At 49.7% G+C, this 16,451-nt stretch overlaps 1 protein-coding gene across 6 annotated transcripts in view; it reads left to right on the top strand.

The window, feature by feature from the left end:
- Positions 1-16,451, top strand: part of Ctif (cap binding complex dependent translation initiation factor) — a 285,778-nt gene that overhangs the window by 58,176 nt on the left and 211,151 nt on the right. For all 6 annotated transcript variants that reach the window (XM_004855120.4, XM_004855121.3, XM_004855122.3 and 3 more), the window contains one exon: positions 11,842-12,047. In XM_004855120.4, the coding sequence (XP_004855177.1) occupies positions 11,868-12,047 (180 nt within the window). In that variant the 5' untranslated portion in view covers positions 11,842-11,867. The remainder of the gene's footprint in view (positions 1-11,841; positions 12,048-16,451) is intronic.

Raw genomic sequence — 16,451 nt, 5'->3', positions numbered from 1 at the left:
AGGCAAGACTGCAATCTCAGACTTTCTTGTGAAGTAACAAAAATTGCTAGGCACATACATACTAAGCCATGACAGTCAAGGTGGGAGACATTACCAGCTCCATTGTAAGTGAAGAGACAAGAGCCACCGGGCCTGTGTGATTGCTCACCCTGCAGGCAGGGTCCTCAGGACGATATCAAGGGTAGTTTAATTGGCAGCATTACTTTTCTTTGTCACTTATATGAACTAAGAATAGTTCTTAATAATTGATGACTTAGCTTTCTAATATCTTCTAGTTCTAACATCTAATAGTTGCATTTACATTTTTCTGTAATTAGAGCATGCTAATCAAAAATAACATTTTTCCATTCACATGTCAGTGCTATTCCTCTGGACCCCTACAACACTGGGTTTGTAATAGTGTGACTCCTTCATTGCTTTTGTGTGTGTGTGTGTGTGTGTGTGTGTGTGTGTGTCTGTGTGTGTGTGTGTGTGTGGTACCAGGGATCGAACTCAGGACCTTGCACTTGCAAGGCAGGTGTGGTACCACTGAGCTAAATCCCCGGCCCTTCATTGCTTTTGTGGATCTCCTCTTGTGTCCCTGACAACACCTAACACTGTAATCCTAAGTACTCAGAAGGATGAGACAGGAGGATTGCAAGTTCGAGGCCAGCCTGGGGCACTTAACACTACCATGTCTCAAAATAAAATCAAAATCACTGGGGATATAGCGAGTAGTAGAGTACTTTCCTAGCTTGTACAAGGCCCTGGGTTTGATCTCCAATATCAATAAGTAAATAAGTAGGTAATTAAATAAATAAATTGGATAGATGGATTAGTGGGTAGGTAGAAGGATGGATGGATGGGTGGATGGATGGATGGATGAATGGACGGACGGACAGGCAGATGAGTGGGTTGGAGGAGCTGCACCATAAGTATCCCATCTTTGGTGAGGCAGCATACTTCCTTCAGAGAAGGTGCAAATGGTTCCAGACACAGTGGGAGCTGAGACTCAATGTTTTTTTTTCTTTTAGGCTCTTCACTAATGTTTACTCATTTGGTCTTCATTAATCCTCAAAGTAGTTTTCTATGGAAAGATCTCCAAGTTACTCAGCCAGAAGTCCCAATCCATGGCAATGATCCTAGGGCCAACCCATGTAGATATGTTAATTGGTTAATGACTATATTAGCAAATAATTCATGTATCATGAAATTTACATATTTAAAGTATACAATTAAATATTTTTCAGTGTACTTGCAGATATATATGACCTTCACCTTCATCACCTCAAAAAATCCTGTACTCTGGCTATCACCCATTTATCTCTCTGTTTTCTTCCTGCCCCAATCCTAGCAAATTTCAGTCCACTTTCAGTCTCCGTAGATTTGTCCATTCTGGACATTTTGTAACTGGGCTCTTAAGTCCTACAAGGTAAAGGCTGTAGCTTGCAAATGCTTGTGATCTGCAATGCTTGGCTATTCTACCTTCTCTCCAGAAGTCTTTTGAGCTTGCAGGACCTTCTGTTTCATCCCATCCCTTTCCTCTTCATCCCTCCAAGCTGGCCTCATCACAGCTCAACCTGGTGGGAATGTCCCGGGACCACTTTGTGTCACAGGCAGTGAGATTCTGCAGTGTTGCAGATGCTGGTGGCTTGAGTCAGGATGCCTAGAGTGTCCTGCTCCAGGGTCCCTATCCATAAAAAGGAGAGAGGGATGCATGCTTTGCCTACCTGTAGCTCAGGGTTATTAAAGTCACTGTAAGATGGTGCTGGGCTGTGCGGGCCCCAGGGATATGAGGCCCAGGGCCACTTCCTAGGTTTCCCTGATGACTCTGGAAACCTGGAGAGTTCACATTGGATGGCAGCTTATCTGTCAGCCTATGTAGGGGCCGAAGTCTTGACCTGGGGCTAGCTCCGGGCCTCCTTGACCATAAGGTATAATAGCTTAGAGGGGAGTTGAGCAAAACATGGAGTGTGGAGTGAGTGGAGCTCTGGGAACTTCACTTCTCTTTAGTCAAAGTAGCCATCCTGAGTGGGTTCCAGTTCTGACTTAGCCTCCTAGTAGCCAGGTGACCTTGGGCAACACCTGTCTGAATCAGTTTCCTCATTGTACATTGGAGACAAAAATAGTGCCTACATTATGGGATTATCTTGCAGATTAAATTAATTTAGCACAGAGCCCAGCATAGAGAAAAAGCTCAATAAGTGAATAGTATTTATTTTTTCTATTTTGCAGGGGGAGCCATTGATTATTTCATATGAAAAATAAGTCTGGTATTAGAGTAAAATGGTTTGGAAACCAGCGGTCTGTGGCAGGCCCAATATTGGTTGTTTGCTTTCCTGCTTTAGGAAAGGTCAAAGGGCTACTGTCTTGGAGCAGAAACAGCAGAGGCAGCCATGGGTGTGCTGCCTCTGTGTGTGTAGGCCACTTCAGAAATTAGGAATCCTGGGCTCAGTTCTTTGTCTTCCTGGAGTTCATAGAGAATTCAGGGAATGCTTTAGGATTCCTGTGGTTGCTATCCAGCAGGCTTTGGGCATCATGTGGGATATGCAAAGGCTACCCAGCAGAAGAGAGGCCTGCCTACAGCCAGGCTGTCTGAGCTGGTTCCACTTGTAATGTGCCATCTGTCTCAAAGCCCATCAGCAGCCAGCAGCTGCCAGCCTGCTAATGCCACGGGGACAGAGCATCAGTTACCTGCTGGCCATTTTCCACTCTCTGGAACCCATCATCACACTCTCAAAGACTAACTGAGTGTGTATGGCGACTCTAGGTCTGGCACTCCAAGGTGGAGGGAAAGGACAGACAGGTCCTTGCCTCTAAGAGCTGATAGTTTAGCTGGCAGGGCTGCAATAGCATACGGTGGGGCATTAAGGGGACAATAGTTGGACACCCTGGCCCTTCTTCCTTCTGTGAGACACTCCTGTCTCAGGACAGAGCTTGATCATGCACTGCTTTTTGTGGTTGCTTAGTTTCTTTGGTCCAGCACAGCCTAATTCCATCACAATGACACCATCTTCCTACAATAGATCTATGGCCCTTCCCCCAGGCCCCACTGAGTCCTCCTAGTCTGGAAAGCTTGTTTCTTTCTCTGTGCAATGACTTTGCACATTTCTGTTTTAGACTATCCTGTATTGATGTCACAGTGTAACTCTCAGGGAACAATCCTTTTCTTGATTTATTTCCAAGTTCTTAGGGAAGGACACGCCTCATTTTTATATGCATGGGGCACCTCCACTTAGTGTCTTGTAGAGGGCTCTAAAACTTGATGCCTGTAAGGGCCAGGCTGGTAATGTGTGTGTGAGGGAAGCCGTGTGAGAATCACTGTGGCTGTGTGCATTGAGTGTGGAAGGGGCATTAGGGAGTGCTGGAGTCTGCAGAGAACTGGAGATGGACTGCCTCACCTGAAGGGTCAGTACTCCTGAGTTCTTGCTTATGGCTGCAGTGTGAGAAGATGAGCCAGTTTTTTCAAGAAGAGTGGATTTTTACATGGAATTTTTTGATTTACAAATGTTAGCTCAAATATTTTTTTAAAAAATAGCTAACCAGCCAAGCGAAACACACTATGGTCCAAACATAGTCCCCAAAACAGACAACAGCACTGTCTACTCTGTGATTGTGCTTCTGTGTGAGCCGAGTTAATCATCCAAAGTGGTGGTCTGTGTGTGTGTGCCCACACATGCGCACACATGTGCACGCAGAAGCCCAGAGGCCTAGTGAGCAGCTAGCACAGCTGTCCTCGGGGCCACTGTGAGCTGGGCTCAAGGTAGCTTCCCAGAGATGAGCTTATGCTGTCCTTGAGGATGAGGAGGAGAGAGTCAAAGGCATGCTGTTTTCAAAGGTGAGCCAGCTGAGTCTTCCAGCCACAGTGTCTTGGTGCTGAAGACCAGGCTGGACCATCTGCAAGGCACATCCAGCTGAGGGCCAGGCTGTGTGGAGCCTGTTCCAGGCTGTGGACACCCCCACAGGCTCCCAGAAGCAGCTTAGTACTGTCACTGCATCAGCTGGGCTCTCAATCAGGAAGGAAGCTGTTAGAGAGAGAGAGAGAGAGAGAGAGAGAGAGAGAGAGAGAGAGAGAGAGAGGCAGACTGAGGGCCTTAGTTACCCGAAGAGAGACACTGGAGAGGGTGTCACCTGAGAAGGAGGACCTGGGGTACCTGGGGCCACCAGACTTGGAGGAGCTTTATGGCCTTAACCTGAACTGTCCTCATGGGTGTACTGCTGGGTTCAGAGCAGGACATAATTGGTCTCCCTTCCCAGCATGCTGTGAGTTAGTTTTCGCTCTTAACAAATAAACCCAGAGGCTTTTGAAGGCAGGAGGTAGGGCCTGCCTATCAACTCTCAGAAGCCAGGTAGGAGAGAATGGATCCCCTTGAGACCATGCCGGTTTGCAGAGCCAAGACCAACCAGAAATTGTAGCACAGAAGAGGGCTATAGTGAGGTCCAAGCAAGACACAAGGAGTTCAAAGTGGGGGAAGAGCTTGAGTCCCAGTTCAGAAGGGGTGAGGGTTGGATAGGGGAACCCCCAACATCCTTTGGTTTTGGTGTTCTAGAAGCTGGATGGGGCCAAGAGGAGCTGGAACCAGCAGACAAGGACAGGAAGGCTGAGGAGGCCCACTCACGAAGGAGAGTGCTAGGGTGGTTGTGTGGGGGGCCATGGGACAGTTTGCCCAGTCTGGGCTCCAGGTAGAGACAGGTATAGAGCAGGGTCTTCAAGGATCATGCAGTCTTATCAAGATAGGATAAAACCCAGAAAAAATTCAAGAGCGGGTAAGAGTTGGGTAACAGCATATGGGGAGGATGAGAAAGTGTCAGGAGGTAGCCAGTGGTCAGTGCCAAGGGAGTGGGCAGTGCTGGAGTCCAGTGCAAGCTCCCCTGGTCCTTGAGAGCCTGAAGGGCAGGCAGGCAACAAGGACATCCAGGTATTTCTCAGGGCTATGTGCACACACACACCCTTCCCAGCCCATTCCAGGTGTCCTCCTGACGACTGGCCCTGGCCCAGCTGCTGTTCCTGTTTTCCTGTGTCAGGAGGCAACCTGGAGGACCTTCCTGCTTAGGTACCTTCCAGGGGGGCAGGGGTGTGTGACAGCCACAGCAGGCCTGCTGCTGCTGGGAGAAGAGGCTACAACATCTCCCTTGCCCTCCTGGCACCAGTGCCCTGGTCTTCTCATGGAACTGGTCCAGTTCTCAGTCAGCCCAAGGCTGCTCTCAAGACAGAACAGGGAGGGCCCCTTTTGCCTTCTGCATGACATTCTGAAGGAACCAGGGGCTCAGTCCAGGTCTGCACAGAGTGGGGCTTCCAGAGTGGGCTGTGAGGGCAGTGAGAAGATTTGGGGAGTTCTCTGCTACTTAGAAATCTCTGTCCTGTGACTCATGCCTGGTGTTGTGATTATAAACCAGAATACACTAAAGGACTGAAAGGACTGGCAGTCATGGTGGAGGAGAAGATGACTCTCAGCAGGGCTCTCTGGGATGGCAGACTGTTGAGCAACCTGGTCCAGGCTGGGTCTAACAAGAGGCAGCCGAGCAGCTCCCAAATCATACTCCTCTGGGCCTCGGTGTGCTCATCTGCACAGCAAAGAGGCTGGACTCTCAAAGTGCCACTGAAGTCATGCGGCTTGGATTTCAGGAGCGAGCTCCCTCTGACGTGTTCACACCAGTGAAGTTGGATGTGTCTGAGCCAGCAGCTCCACCTAAGGACTCTAAGCAAGTGATAATAAATATACCTGGCTCTGAAAGTCCAGGTACATCAGGAGAGAATAGCTCAGCTTGTTGAGGTCCTGCCCAGTGTGAGCTCCACCCTGGGCTGAGTGCCCTCCCTGGACCAACTGTCCAGAATGGAGCCTCTGCCCCTTCCATTATCACAGGGTGAGACATCTGAATAACAAATGCAAGGGATGTGAGTGGTTTTCTAGATCAGTGGCTGTTTGAAGTGTAGTTCTCTGGCAGCAAAACCTTGCCTGAGAGCTTTTTATAAATGTAGAATATCAGGACCCAGCCCCATCCACTGAATCTGTGTCTGTGTTTTAATAAGATGCACTGGGATTCTTGAGCCCATAGAAGCTTAGAGAGCATTGTGGCTTAACAGCAACTCTTCTGACCACGACTCACAAAAAACAGAAATGCATTTTCATGGGCAGGTAAAACAAAAGTTCCAGGAAACAATAATTGCTCTTACAGTGCATGTTACAATGCATGTATTACAATGGTGTATTTTCCATTTAGTTACACATTTTTAATGCTAAGATCATGACCCAGAAAATTTGTTTTATAGCTCACTTAATCTTAACACCTGCAATTTGAATAACACCGGTCTGACGTTTGAGTGGCAGAGGGTTAAAGTGATGATGGTAGTGACGGGAATCTGACATTCAGAGGACACCAGATGTTACTAATTTCTAAGATTGCCTGCCTCCAGTGCCCTGAGTTTCTGAGCTCTCCCACTTCCCAGGGGCTGGGGCCCTGAGGACCCTGCACACTCCTTGGCTGAACCCTCCTGCTTTCCTTTCGGATACACCCATGTGGCCAAGTCAGCAGGCCAGCACAGACAGGCATCACTGGGCCGTGGGGCTGCCAGTTGCCCAGGAAATGGTGTTGTCTCCGGAGTCCTGTCTGTGCAGGGGGTGGGATACTGGTGGAGGAGCTGGCCATGAGCAGGTTCCCATGGTTCCTCTGGATGGCTGTAGGCAACTTCCCTCCAGGGCAGCTCGTCCTTTTCTCTTCTCACAGGCTCTGTAGGCAGCATGGCCTCCAGGGCAGCCCTGCCCTGGGAGCTGCCTGACAGTTGGCAAAGAATTCTAGCCCTTGTTGCAAGGTCTGGGTGAAGGTGTCATTGCTAACACAATGTAGGGGCCAGGAAGGGGAGCAGGGACTGAGGGAACCAGGGCCATGACAGCCAGCAGCCAGCATTGTGTATAACAGGGTCACCAGGGTCACTGCTGGCCAGGAGCTCAGAGCATGGCGCTGCATGGCACCATGCAGCAGAGGAAGAGGCTGTGGAAGGGTGTGGTATACATGTTCATGAATGTGTTAAGTGGGTTAACTAGAGGCAAGTGGTAGGGACTTGGGTGGGGCCCCCCAATCACAGCTCACATACTGCCTAGGTGGAGAGTTGCTCTCCTGCTGAAAGGGGGAGACAGACCCAGGAGCTCCAAGGCTGCTAAGATCATGAGCATCACACAAGTCCTCTTTAACACCCTCAAATGCCCTGCAGCTATCCTGCTGCTCAAGGGAGGCTGGGGTCTTGAAGCAGCACAAAGCCAAAAAATGGGACCAGGGAAACAGAAACTGAGAACTTCTCAACTCCTGGTGTGCACCCAGAATGGTGCTTTGTTAGTGGAATGCTGGGAGGCATCGGGAAAAGGGCTTGGGGAAGTTGGGGGAGGTAGGAGGTGAGTAGGTTGGGGCTGCCTCTCCTCCACGGGCCCCAGAATGATGGGTTCCCAAGAAGGGCTGGCAGACAAAAGAGAAGACAAGTCTCATATGGTTTGCAGGTCCCCAGACTCATCGCTGGGGATTGGAGGGGGAGCTAATGCCTCTAATGCTTGTCTATTCTTAAAAGGATTGGCTAAATTTACATCTCCTAATGCTATTTGTCACTGGGCACGTGGGAAAGGATGTTGGACCTAGCTTATTGTCTCTGGGCTGAAGGGTGCTCCTGGATGGACTGGGTCTCATCTTTTGCTCCAGACCTGTAGCCCCTGAGGGTGCTGTGAGCGTCCCAGTCTCAAGCCAGGCAGGGCCAGAGGGTTAGGGAGAGAGAGTGACTTCCCACCACAAGCCCTTTTGCTCTGTTCCGGCTTTCTAAGGAAGCCACACGGCTCTGGGATGACAGCAGCAAGGGGGTGGGCTGTGTGGGCTGGGTGAGGGGAGAGGACACCAGCGTGGGGGAAGGCTCCTTTTCATCAGAGAACAGCTTTTCATTTCTGGCCTTAAAAATAGGCATCCAGGCACCTCGGGCTATAATGGCAGCATGGAGTGTGATAGGCCGAAACAGAGGGGTGGACATCCTGGGCCACCCAGCTGGGACAAGGTCCTTTAACGCATAGAAGCAGCCCCAAGAGAGCACTACTGTCCTTCCCTCACACAGCCATAGAGGTGCCTAAGCCTGGCAGCCCTGCAACCTCTCTGGGAATCATAGCAAAGGAGCCCCTGCTGGTCCTTCTGCAGCCTGAGCTCCTGAGCCATCCATCCTGTGCCCACACATGCTGCCCCGCCTGCCTGCGGCTACCCCTTTAATACCTTTTAAAGCAAAGTACAGCCTCAGCACTTTTTCTCCTTCTCCTTCAGGCCCTTTTTGTTTCTCCCCATTCATCACCAGAGAATGGGGTCAGGGCTAGGACCCAGTGCGCAGACGCAGGGACAGGTTCCTGGGATCTGCCTCCCTCTGCACGCTCTACGTCCTAGACGGCCACAATCAAAAGTGTCCCCTCACTTCTTCCACCCTCTCCTCTCTCCTTTTCCTTCTTCCTTTGTCCCCAGCCTTCTTTGCTTTCACTGATCATTAAAACGGAAGCCCCTCCTTGCTGGCTCTCAGCTCAGCCAGCAGTCCATCTATGTAGGGGTTTCCCATCAGCTCTTACTGTGAAGGAGAAACTGAGTCAGGGGAGACACCCAGAGCTCAGGTGGGAAGGGACCCAAGCCAGCCCTGGTGGACACCATCACTTTCCCTGTCTCCAGCTACTCTGTTCATCCTTATTCTTCTTGCCTTAAAAAGGTTGTGGAGCTTCTAGGCTTATGCCTGAGAGAAAAGAAACAGGGATTCAGGCAGATATTTGTACCTCTGAGTTCACAGCAGCATATTCATAGTAGCCAAATATGGAAACAACCCACCTGCAGGTCAGTGGATGAATGAATATATAGACTGTGGAAAATACATACAATGCATTATTGTAATACAGTGTCTTATCAGCCATAAAAGGGCATGAAATTTTGACATGTTATAGCATGGATGAACTCTGAACACATTACAGTAAGTGAAATAAGCCAGTCACAAAGCATAAATATTATATGATTCCCCTTGTACAAAGTACCCAGAATAGACCAGTTCACAGAGACAGAAGAAGAGCAGTGGTTACCAAAGCCTGGGCCAGGGGGATGAAGAATTACTGTTAGGTAGGTGCAGAGTTTCAGCTTGGGATGATGAAAAGGCTCTGGGTGACAGTTACAGAACATTGTGAATGTACTTAAAGCCACTGAACTGTATACTTCAAAATGGTGAGTTTTAAGATATGTATATTTTACCACGGTAAAAATAATGTCTGTGTGAGGGCACAAGTTCCTCTCTGAACTTCTGGCCTGAGAGCTGTAGAGAGGGACCCAGCAGAGTACTCTGCCTCTCCCTGCTCCTAACTCTCCTGCAGAAGAGGAGCCCGGAAGTCCCACCCTGTAAGTGCCCCATCCCACTGAAGGAGGGCCTCAGCCTTCTGGAAGAGTTGCACTGTAGAATGCAGAAGCCAGGGAGTGTCCCATGAACTGGACTCTTGGGGAAAAGAGGAGAAAGGGGAAGGACTGGTGAGCAGTGATGTAGGTCTGGTCACCACTGAGGAACCACAAAGAATGTGCCTCAGAATTTTCACCTGAGACCAAAAGGGGAGTATTTGTCCCAATCAAGGGCTATTCTATGGGATATTAGCTCCTCACACACATGTTCGGGTTGCTGGGACTGAGCCCCAGGTGGTTCCTGTCAGAGGAGCTTTGGCATCGGGGTCAAGGGTGACTGAGGTGAGACACTATTGGCCATACCACATGCCACGTGACTCTGATTAGATAGCTGGGGCTGGAGTAGAAGGTGGCCAAGACGACATGAGGGTGCACGAGGTACCCAAGACAGGTGCCCACTGGGGAGTCCTCTTTTTCCCTCTGGATACCAAAAGGCTTCAGGGTTGGGATGGGTCTCAGTGCCTGCACTTCCTCAGTGAGCCAGTGTGGAATTGGGGTCATTACCACACCCAGGCTCCCTCACAGAACTGGTATGGTGCACTGATTCAAGCATGCAGGAAGGACCTAGCAGCACAGGCTGGAGGCTGCTGCCATAGACAGAGGCCAGCATTCGATCCTCCTGGAAATGGCTCTGGCTCCGTGTCTAGTTCCTACAAAACCTCGCTCTCTGTCTATACCTGTCAGGTGTGCCAGGAAGCCCTTGATAAAATCAGAAGTCTTCGAGGAACAGTGGGCAGAGCCTTAGGCACTGACTGTCCCTACAGGTAGCTCCTTTTCTGCCCTCCCTGGGAATCAGCCTTATCTTTCCCATTTAGCTCAGGCCACTGGGCACAGCACCAATCCTGCGTGAGACACCCTTATGGAGCCAGCACCTTGAAGAGTTCTCTGCTTATTGGCCTGGCAGTGAGGAATGAAGTAGTAGGAGCTGTCCTGAGGCCTCTCTGAACCTCTATTTCCTCTGCTAAATAGTATAACTATTTAATTTCATGGGCTCATCCTGTAGGTGAAGTGTGTGAAGGCACATCAAGTGCTGAGAACATGATAGGGTGCAGTAAACACTCGCAGTGCTCGTACCCATAGCCTGGACTGGGTGAATCCTTTGCCTACTGGCCTTCCATTGAGCCAGGGAATTGGACTAATTGCCAGATGGCCTCTGCTTTAGCACTGCATGACTATAAGGACCTCTAGTTTTGGAAAATGGGAGAGGTTGCCCCTGGATGAGGGTCAGTGTGAGCAAAGTACAGGAAGCAGGAGGGAACATCCTGTGTTAGTTTTCTATGGCTGTGTAATATGTTGCCACAACCTTATGGCTTAAAATAATATCTGTTTATCCCTTCCCAGTTCTGTAAGTCTGCAGCTCAGCAGTCTTAACTGGGCTGTTCTCCTTCAGAAGAAAACTGATAGGGGGCGGGGGGGGGGGTGGCTTGGAAGCACTCTGAGCCCTGCCTCACATTCATTACAATTAGCACTCAGCCAGCCCTTGATTATTAGCCCATAACTGCATTCCCTAAAAGTGCTCAGGAATTTAAGGTTTTGAAATTCAAATGCCCTTTCAGCACACTGGCCTTGGCCTTTTTCATCCACAGCAGCATCCATGCAGACCCTGTGTGACTTCAGGGACGAGGAGAGAGGCAGTGGGGATGTCCTTGCAGGCTGGGGCCCCATGGGGATGGGCTGGCCCAGCCTGGCCAGGAGGGGTGTCCTTCAGTTGGTCAGCACAAGCTGACTTCTCAGGAACAGCTGGTCATGTCTGCCAGGCCAAGCTCCAGAGAGGGCCAGGGGGCTATTGAGAGTGGCCATACTCCTCTGGAGGGTGACAGTGTCCGTGGCTTGACCACACTTGCACAGACAACCTGCCAAGCCTTTCATGTTCTGTGGGTAAAAGGCAGCCACAATCCTACAGCGGAATGGAGCACATGTTCCCCAAGCTGTCTCATGGCAAGGCTGCTAACCTGAGGCCCACAGGATGCAGCTAATTATGGGGACTGCCTAGTGACCAGAAAGAAAGTCTTAGAGGGCTCAGGCCCTTCATAGAGTTTGTATTTGGACGCCTGTACCTCCTAATTCTTGGATCAGGGATGTAACGGCCTGTGGCCTGTTCTTGTGGGAATTTTTGTGAAATCTAAGTCAGATAATGGCACTCAGGCACCAGTCATGGTTCATCTTCTGCTTTTCCCAGACAATAAGGCCTGGGCAGACACCAGCCCTAACAGTTGCCCTCAGTTTCCCTCCTTTTGCAGTAGGAACTCAATATATTCTTTATGCTAGAGATAAACCAGTGCCCACTGACTTTGCTGTCACTTGGGAGATCAGAATGTCATGGAAAAGGAGACAAAGCTTCTAGGAGGGAGTATTTCCCAAGTGGGACGTTGTGCTCACCTCCAGCAGCATCTCATGGAGTCTGTCTATTCTCTTTCCTACCAGCCTGCCCAGGCCCCTGAGCTGGAGGGATGGAAAACTCTTCCGCAGCATCGGCCTCCTCTGAGGCGGGGAGCAGCCGCTCCCAGGAAATAGAGGAGCTGGAGCGCTTCATTGACAGCTATGTACTGGAGTACCAGGTGCAGGGGCTGCTGGCTGATAAGACGGAGGGCGACGGCGAGAGCCAGAGAACACAGTCCCACATCTCCCAGGTGAGCGCTGACCGAGGGTGGGGCTTGGCAAGCTCAAAGGGGATGATACTCAGGATTTAATTCTGGCCAGTGTCTGATCACCTGGCCCACGACTGCCAAGCTGTGAATGATTCCCCATGGCGCGGCACCTGGAATCATGTAGGAGAGACTTTGGGCTCCAGGCAGGAAGCTCCCAACAGCTACATACACCTGACTCCTTGAACCTACTTCTACTCCCTGCCCATGGACAGCTGAGGGCCCGCCAGACTCATGAGCCTTTGAACACATTTTTATTGAATACCTACTATGTGCCAGTCACTGTTTCCTGTCTCTACAATCTTTTGTGGAGATTATTATCTGGAGATCATAGCTTATCCATAATGTATACCGCTAGAGAACTGTAACTTAAGCATATTTTCTCTGAGTTCAAATACCGACAGTTGTTAGAATCCTAGGAAATGAGTCTCCTGGGTACTCCCCCAGGGCTCTGAGTGCCAGTGTACTTCGATGCATGAGGTGTTCTGACCAGAATCTCAGGCTATCTTTCCGTTCTGTGTCAATCTGTGGCAGCCCTGGCTTTGGACGGGACGTGGCCTCAGCTCAGTGTCCCAGTTCCTGTCTCTTGTATTTGTCCCACCCCCTGCCTTGGACAAGGAGAAGGGGAGGTACTTGGGAGCCCTGTTTTGGAGAAAAGCTGGATGCAGCCACCTGTTTGTTCCCTGTCTGGGTGGAAAGAAAACCCAGTCCTCCTGCCGTTTTGAAAGCCAGAACGGCCCTGTGGCTTTCCTGGAACTCAAACCAGGAAATCAGGATGGGAGCAGGGGCAGAAAATAGCCCTGTGGGAGAGGCAGAAATGGGGTGATGCTTTCCTGTGTGCCCTTGAAGTCCTACAATCACAGCGTATAAGCCTGTGTTGTGCTCTCACCCAGTCCGTGGGAGTATATTAAGCACTCTACCCCACCCCCCCATGCCAGGCACTGCTCTGCACTGCTCTAGGACTCAGTGTCCAGGACTGAACAAAACTGCAAAGACCTCTGCCCTCCTGGAACTTACATTCCGGTGCTGGGGGATCTTGCAACATAAAGAGAAACATAAAGCAAGGAAATGGAAGGGGGTGGCCATGCGGAGCATGGCGGGGGTGCAGTTTTAAACCGAGTGCTCGGGGGTGATGTCAGTGATAGAGGGGAAAGGGTAAGCCATGCACATATTGGGGAGAAGGAACTTTTGAGATAGAGATGAGCATGTGCTAAGGGTTGGGCCGGGAGGAGTCCAGGCCCAGCCAAGATGTCAGAAGGCTGGAGTAGAGGAGAGGAAGGCTGGGTAGCAAGGCAGAGAGAGAATGAGGGTCAGGTAGGCAGGAGGTGCAGGACTGAGCTCTAGGGTCCCTTAACCCTTGGAAAGAAGGGATGTGAAGAGGCGGCATTCAGAGAGCCCAGGGAGGCTGGAAGAAAACTAAGACAACATAAAGTGCTGGGAGCCTAGGGCAGAAGGTGTTCAGGATGTGGGGAGAGGGTGGGTTGCCTTGGGTGCTGTTGCTGGGCCATATAAGAGGAGGGCCAAGAATAACCACTGAGCAGTGAGGCCATGGTGGCAGTGACCTGAGAGGCTTCAGTTGAGTGGCAGAGGTGGAATCCGGCTGTGGTTGGATCAAGGACAAGAGGAGATGGTTGGAAATCAGTCCTGTAATACTACCTGTAACACTACCTTGAGGAGGAGTTTAGCTGTAAAGGGGAAAGAGATGAGTGGTATTGGGGAAGTGAGGTTAAACAGAGCATTAACAACAAGTTCTTGGGAATGCTCCAAGGGAGAAGAGAGGACAGCTGGAGCAATGGCCTCTCTCTGTCCTCAAGCAGTCGTCTAGAATGACACCTGTGGCACTGTTGTGGGTTTTTCCCAGCTACTTTCAGCCGTGAAAGTGCAGGTGCAGAGTTACAAAGGTGACCTTCACCAGGACTGAACTTTCTCGAGGAGGGAGAGGGTGAGCGAGTAAGGATGGTGAAGTAGCTGGATGCCCAGCCAGGCTAGGAGGGGAGTGGGCACCAGAGACAGGTAGTGCTGAAGGGTGATAGAATCAGAGGATCGGAAGTCCTGGTGAGCTAACAAAAGGACATGAGTTGGAAAGCTAGGAAGGGTTTCCGGGAGTGGGGCGGGAGGGTGTGCAGGAGCTGGCAAGGAAGGGACCAGTGAGAGCACAGGAGTGCATCAAGAGGGAGAGACCAGCAGGAGACCAGGATGTGGGACCAAGGCAGGACATTGGCACCATCTCCTGGATTTCCACATTCCCAGGAAAGGACCAGAGGGTTATGGAGGAGGTGGCTTTGATCCAAGAGGGTTGAAGGGGGTGAGGTGGTAGGTGGGTGAGCTGGTGAGCTACAAATGACTGTGAGGAGAGTAGCAGGGATCTTAGCTGAGGGTGTGTTGATTTATTTGTGCAAATTCATTTCTTGATTTAAACTGCTGAGCTGTACAGTTAACAATATCATGACCTGGAGTAGAAGGGGGAGGCAGGAAGGATGAGTTGGAAAATTTCCAAGGAAAATCAATCTCTTTGGTTAAAGAGGGCAGAAAGGGCAAGAACTAAGAGAACCATGACTGCCTCAGGATTGGATGCCCAGATCTGGGAGGCAGACAGGTCATGACTCTAGAGGGGCCTCTAAAATGGACATTTGTTGGGGGAGGGGCGCTGCTGGTTGTAACTTTCAGACACATTCCTTAAACTTTATTCATGCTCTTAAATTCCTTAGAAGAAGCAGATACCTGGCAGGACTGCAGACTGGCCTGTATGCTACTGGAGAGGAGGGGCTTTCTAGTCCTGCTGCCACAGGCCCCTGACTGCCCAACACCCAGACCCACAACATACCTGGGGACAGACTCCAGAAGAGCCACCGTTGTGGTCAACTCTACCCAGGGCCAGAGTTAGATATGTCTACCTAAGAGACTTCTTTAAAAAAAATCTCTATTGACCCAGACTTGTGGGAAAGAGTTCTACCAAAGCACTTTGCCTGTTTTTATTTAATCTGATGACTATTTTAAATGAAAGCCAAAAAACAAAACTGCACTCAAAGAATGTTCCTGTCTGCCTGTCTGTGGTTGCGTTTTGATGTTTCTGGGAGCAGAAAATTGTTAAGAATCTTGGAAACCTTGAGAAAACTTGAGGGAGTGGAGAAGAATATTGCTCTTCAGTTGGTGAGGTCATTTTTTAGCATCTGAAAGATGACAGTGGGCACCCAGGAAGAAGATAGCTCGTGACACTTGTACAGTTGTGTTCCCATCTCTGCCCCAGTACCAACTAGAAAGCAAAGGTGAGCCAGGTGTGGTGGTGCACACCTGTAATCCCAGCTCTCTGGAGGCTGAGGTAGGAGAATCCTCACAAGGACAGAGGCCAGCTTGGGCTACATAGTGAGCTCAAGGCCAGCCTGAACTACACAATGAGACCCTGTCTCAAAAGAAAAAAAGAAAGAAAGAAACAGAAAGTAAACAGTAAAGATGGATGGATGGATATGTGGGTAGAAGAAGGATGGATGAATGAATGGGTGGATGGATGGATGGATGGAACTTCCCTTTCCTTAGATGAATATCCAAGAGAATATAGGTTTTAAGTTTCCCAACTCTTTGTTAATACCGTATTTAAAACTTCCTAATACCATATTTAAAAGTCCCACATTTTGAGAGTACTGACTCTCCAATGGATTCAAGTTCACAAAGTCACATCCTGAAAGTTGTCTTTACTCTGTCCTTGGGAGGAGGTGGATTATACCTTTCTCTGCAGGAGGGAAACTGAGACACAGTGATGGAAAATGGCCAGATCACCCTACTTGGTTGTGGCTGAGCTGATCCCAGAACCCCACCCTACCTCAGCTACTTCTAGCTCCCTGCTGGCTATGAGCTGTGACTGATGGGAGGTTGAGTGGTTAATATATTTTTTCATATGAAAGAGGACACCAAATCTTGTTGGCCATTAACCCATTGTGGAAGAGTTTGGGATGTTACGATGGGGGAAAGGTTGGCACTTCTGATGTTAATGGGTGACCTAGTAAATCATTAGGAGGCTTTAGAGAAGTGTTTGCAACTGGCTAAATGAATTATAGGGAGCTTTGAAAAACTTCAGTGCATGATCCCTACCCCAGAGATTCCTCTGAATGGTAAGCTTCCTGGTGACTCTGCTGTCCACTAGTGTTGATGCCCCAAGGCCAGTTCCTACTGCTCCATTCTCTGTAAAGGACAGGATGTAGGGACTTGGTGAAAATGATACACACTTACTAGAGACATAATTTTCAGTCTGTTTTTAACAGACCAAATTAAGAGCTCCTGAGGATGAAAATCGCTTCTTTTTTTTCTTTTGTTTTCTTTTTCTTTTTCTTTTTTTTTTTTGAGACAGGGTCTCGCTATGTACTTCAGACTGGCCTTGAACTCACTGTGTAGCCT

The sequence above is a fragment of the Heterocephalus glaber genome, unplaced genomic scaffold (genome assembly GCF_053883595.1).
Source record: "Heterocephalus glaber isolate CG9 unplaced genomic scaffold, H.glaber_assembly_v1.0 deba00000331, whole genome shotgun sequence".
NCBI classification, from domain to species: Eukaryota; Metazoa; Chordata; class Mammalia; order Rodentia; family Bathyergidae; genus Heterocephalus; species Heterocephalus glaber.
This window is presented reverse-complemented; position numbering and strand designations above follow the sequence as displayed.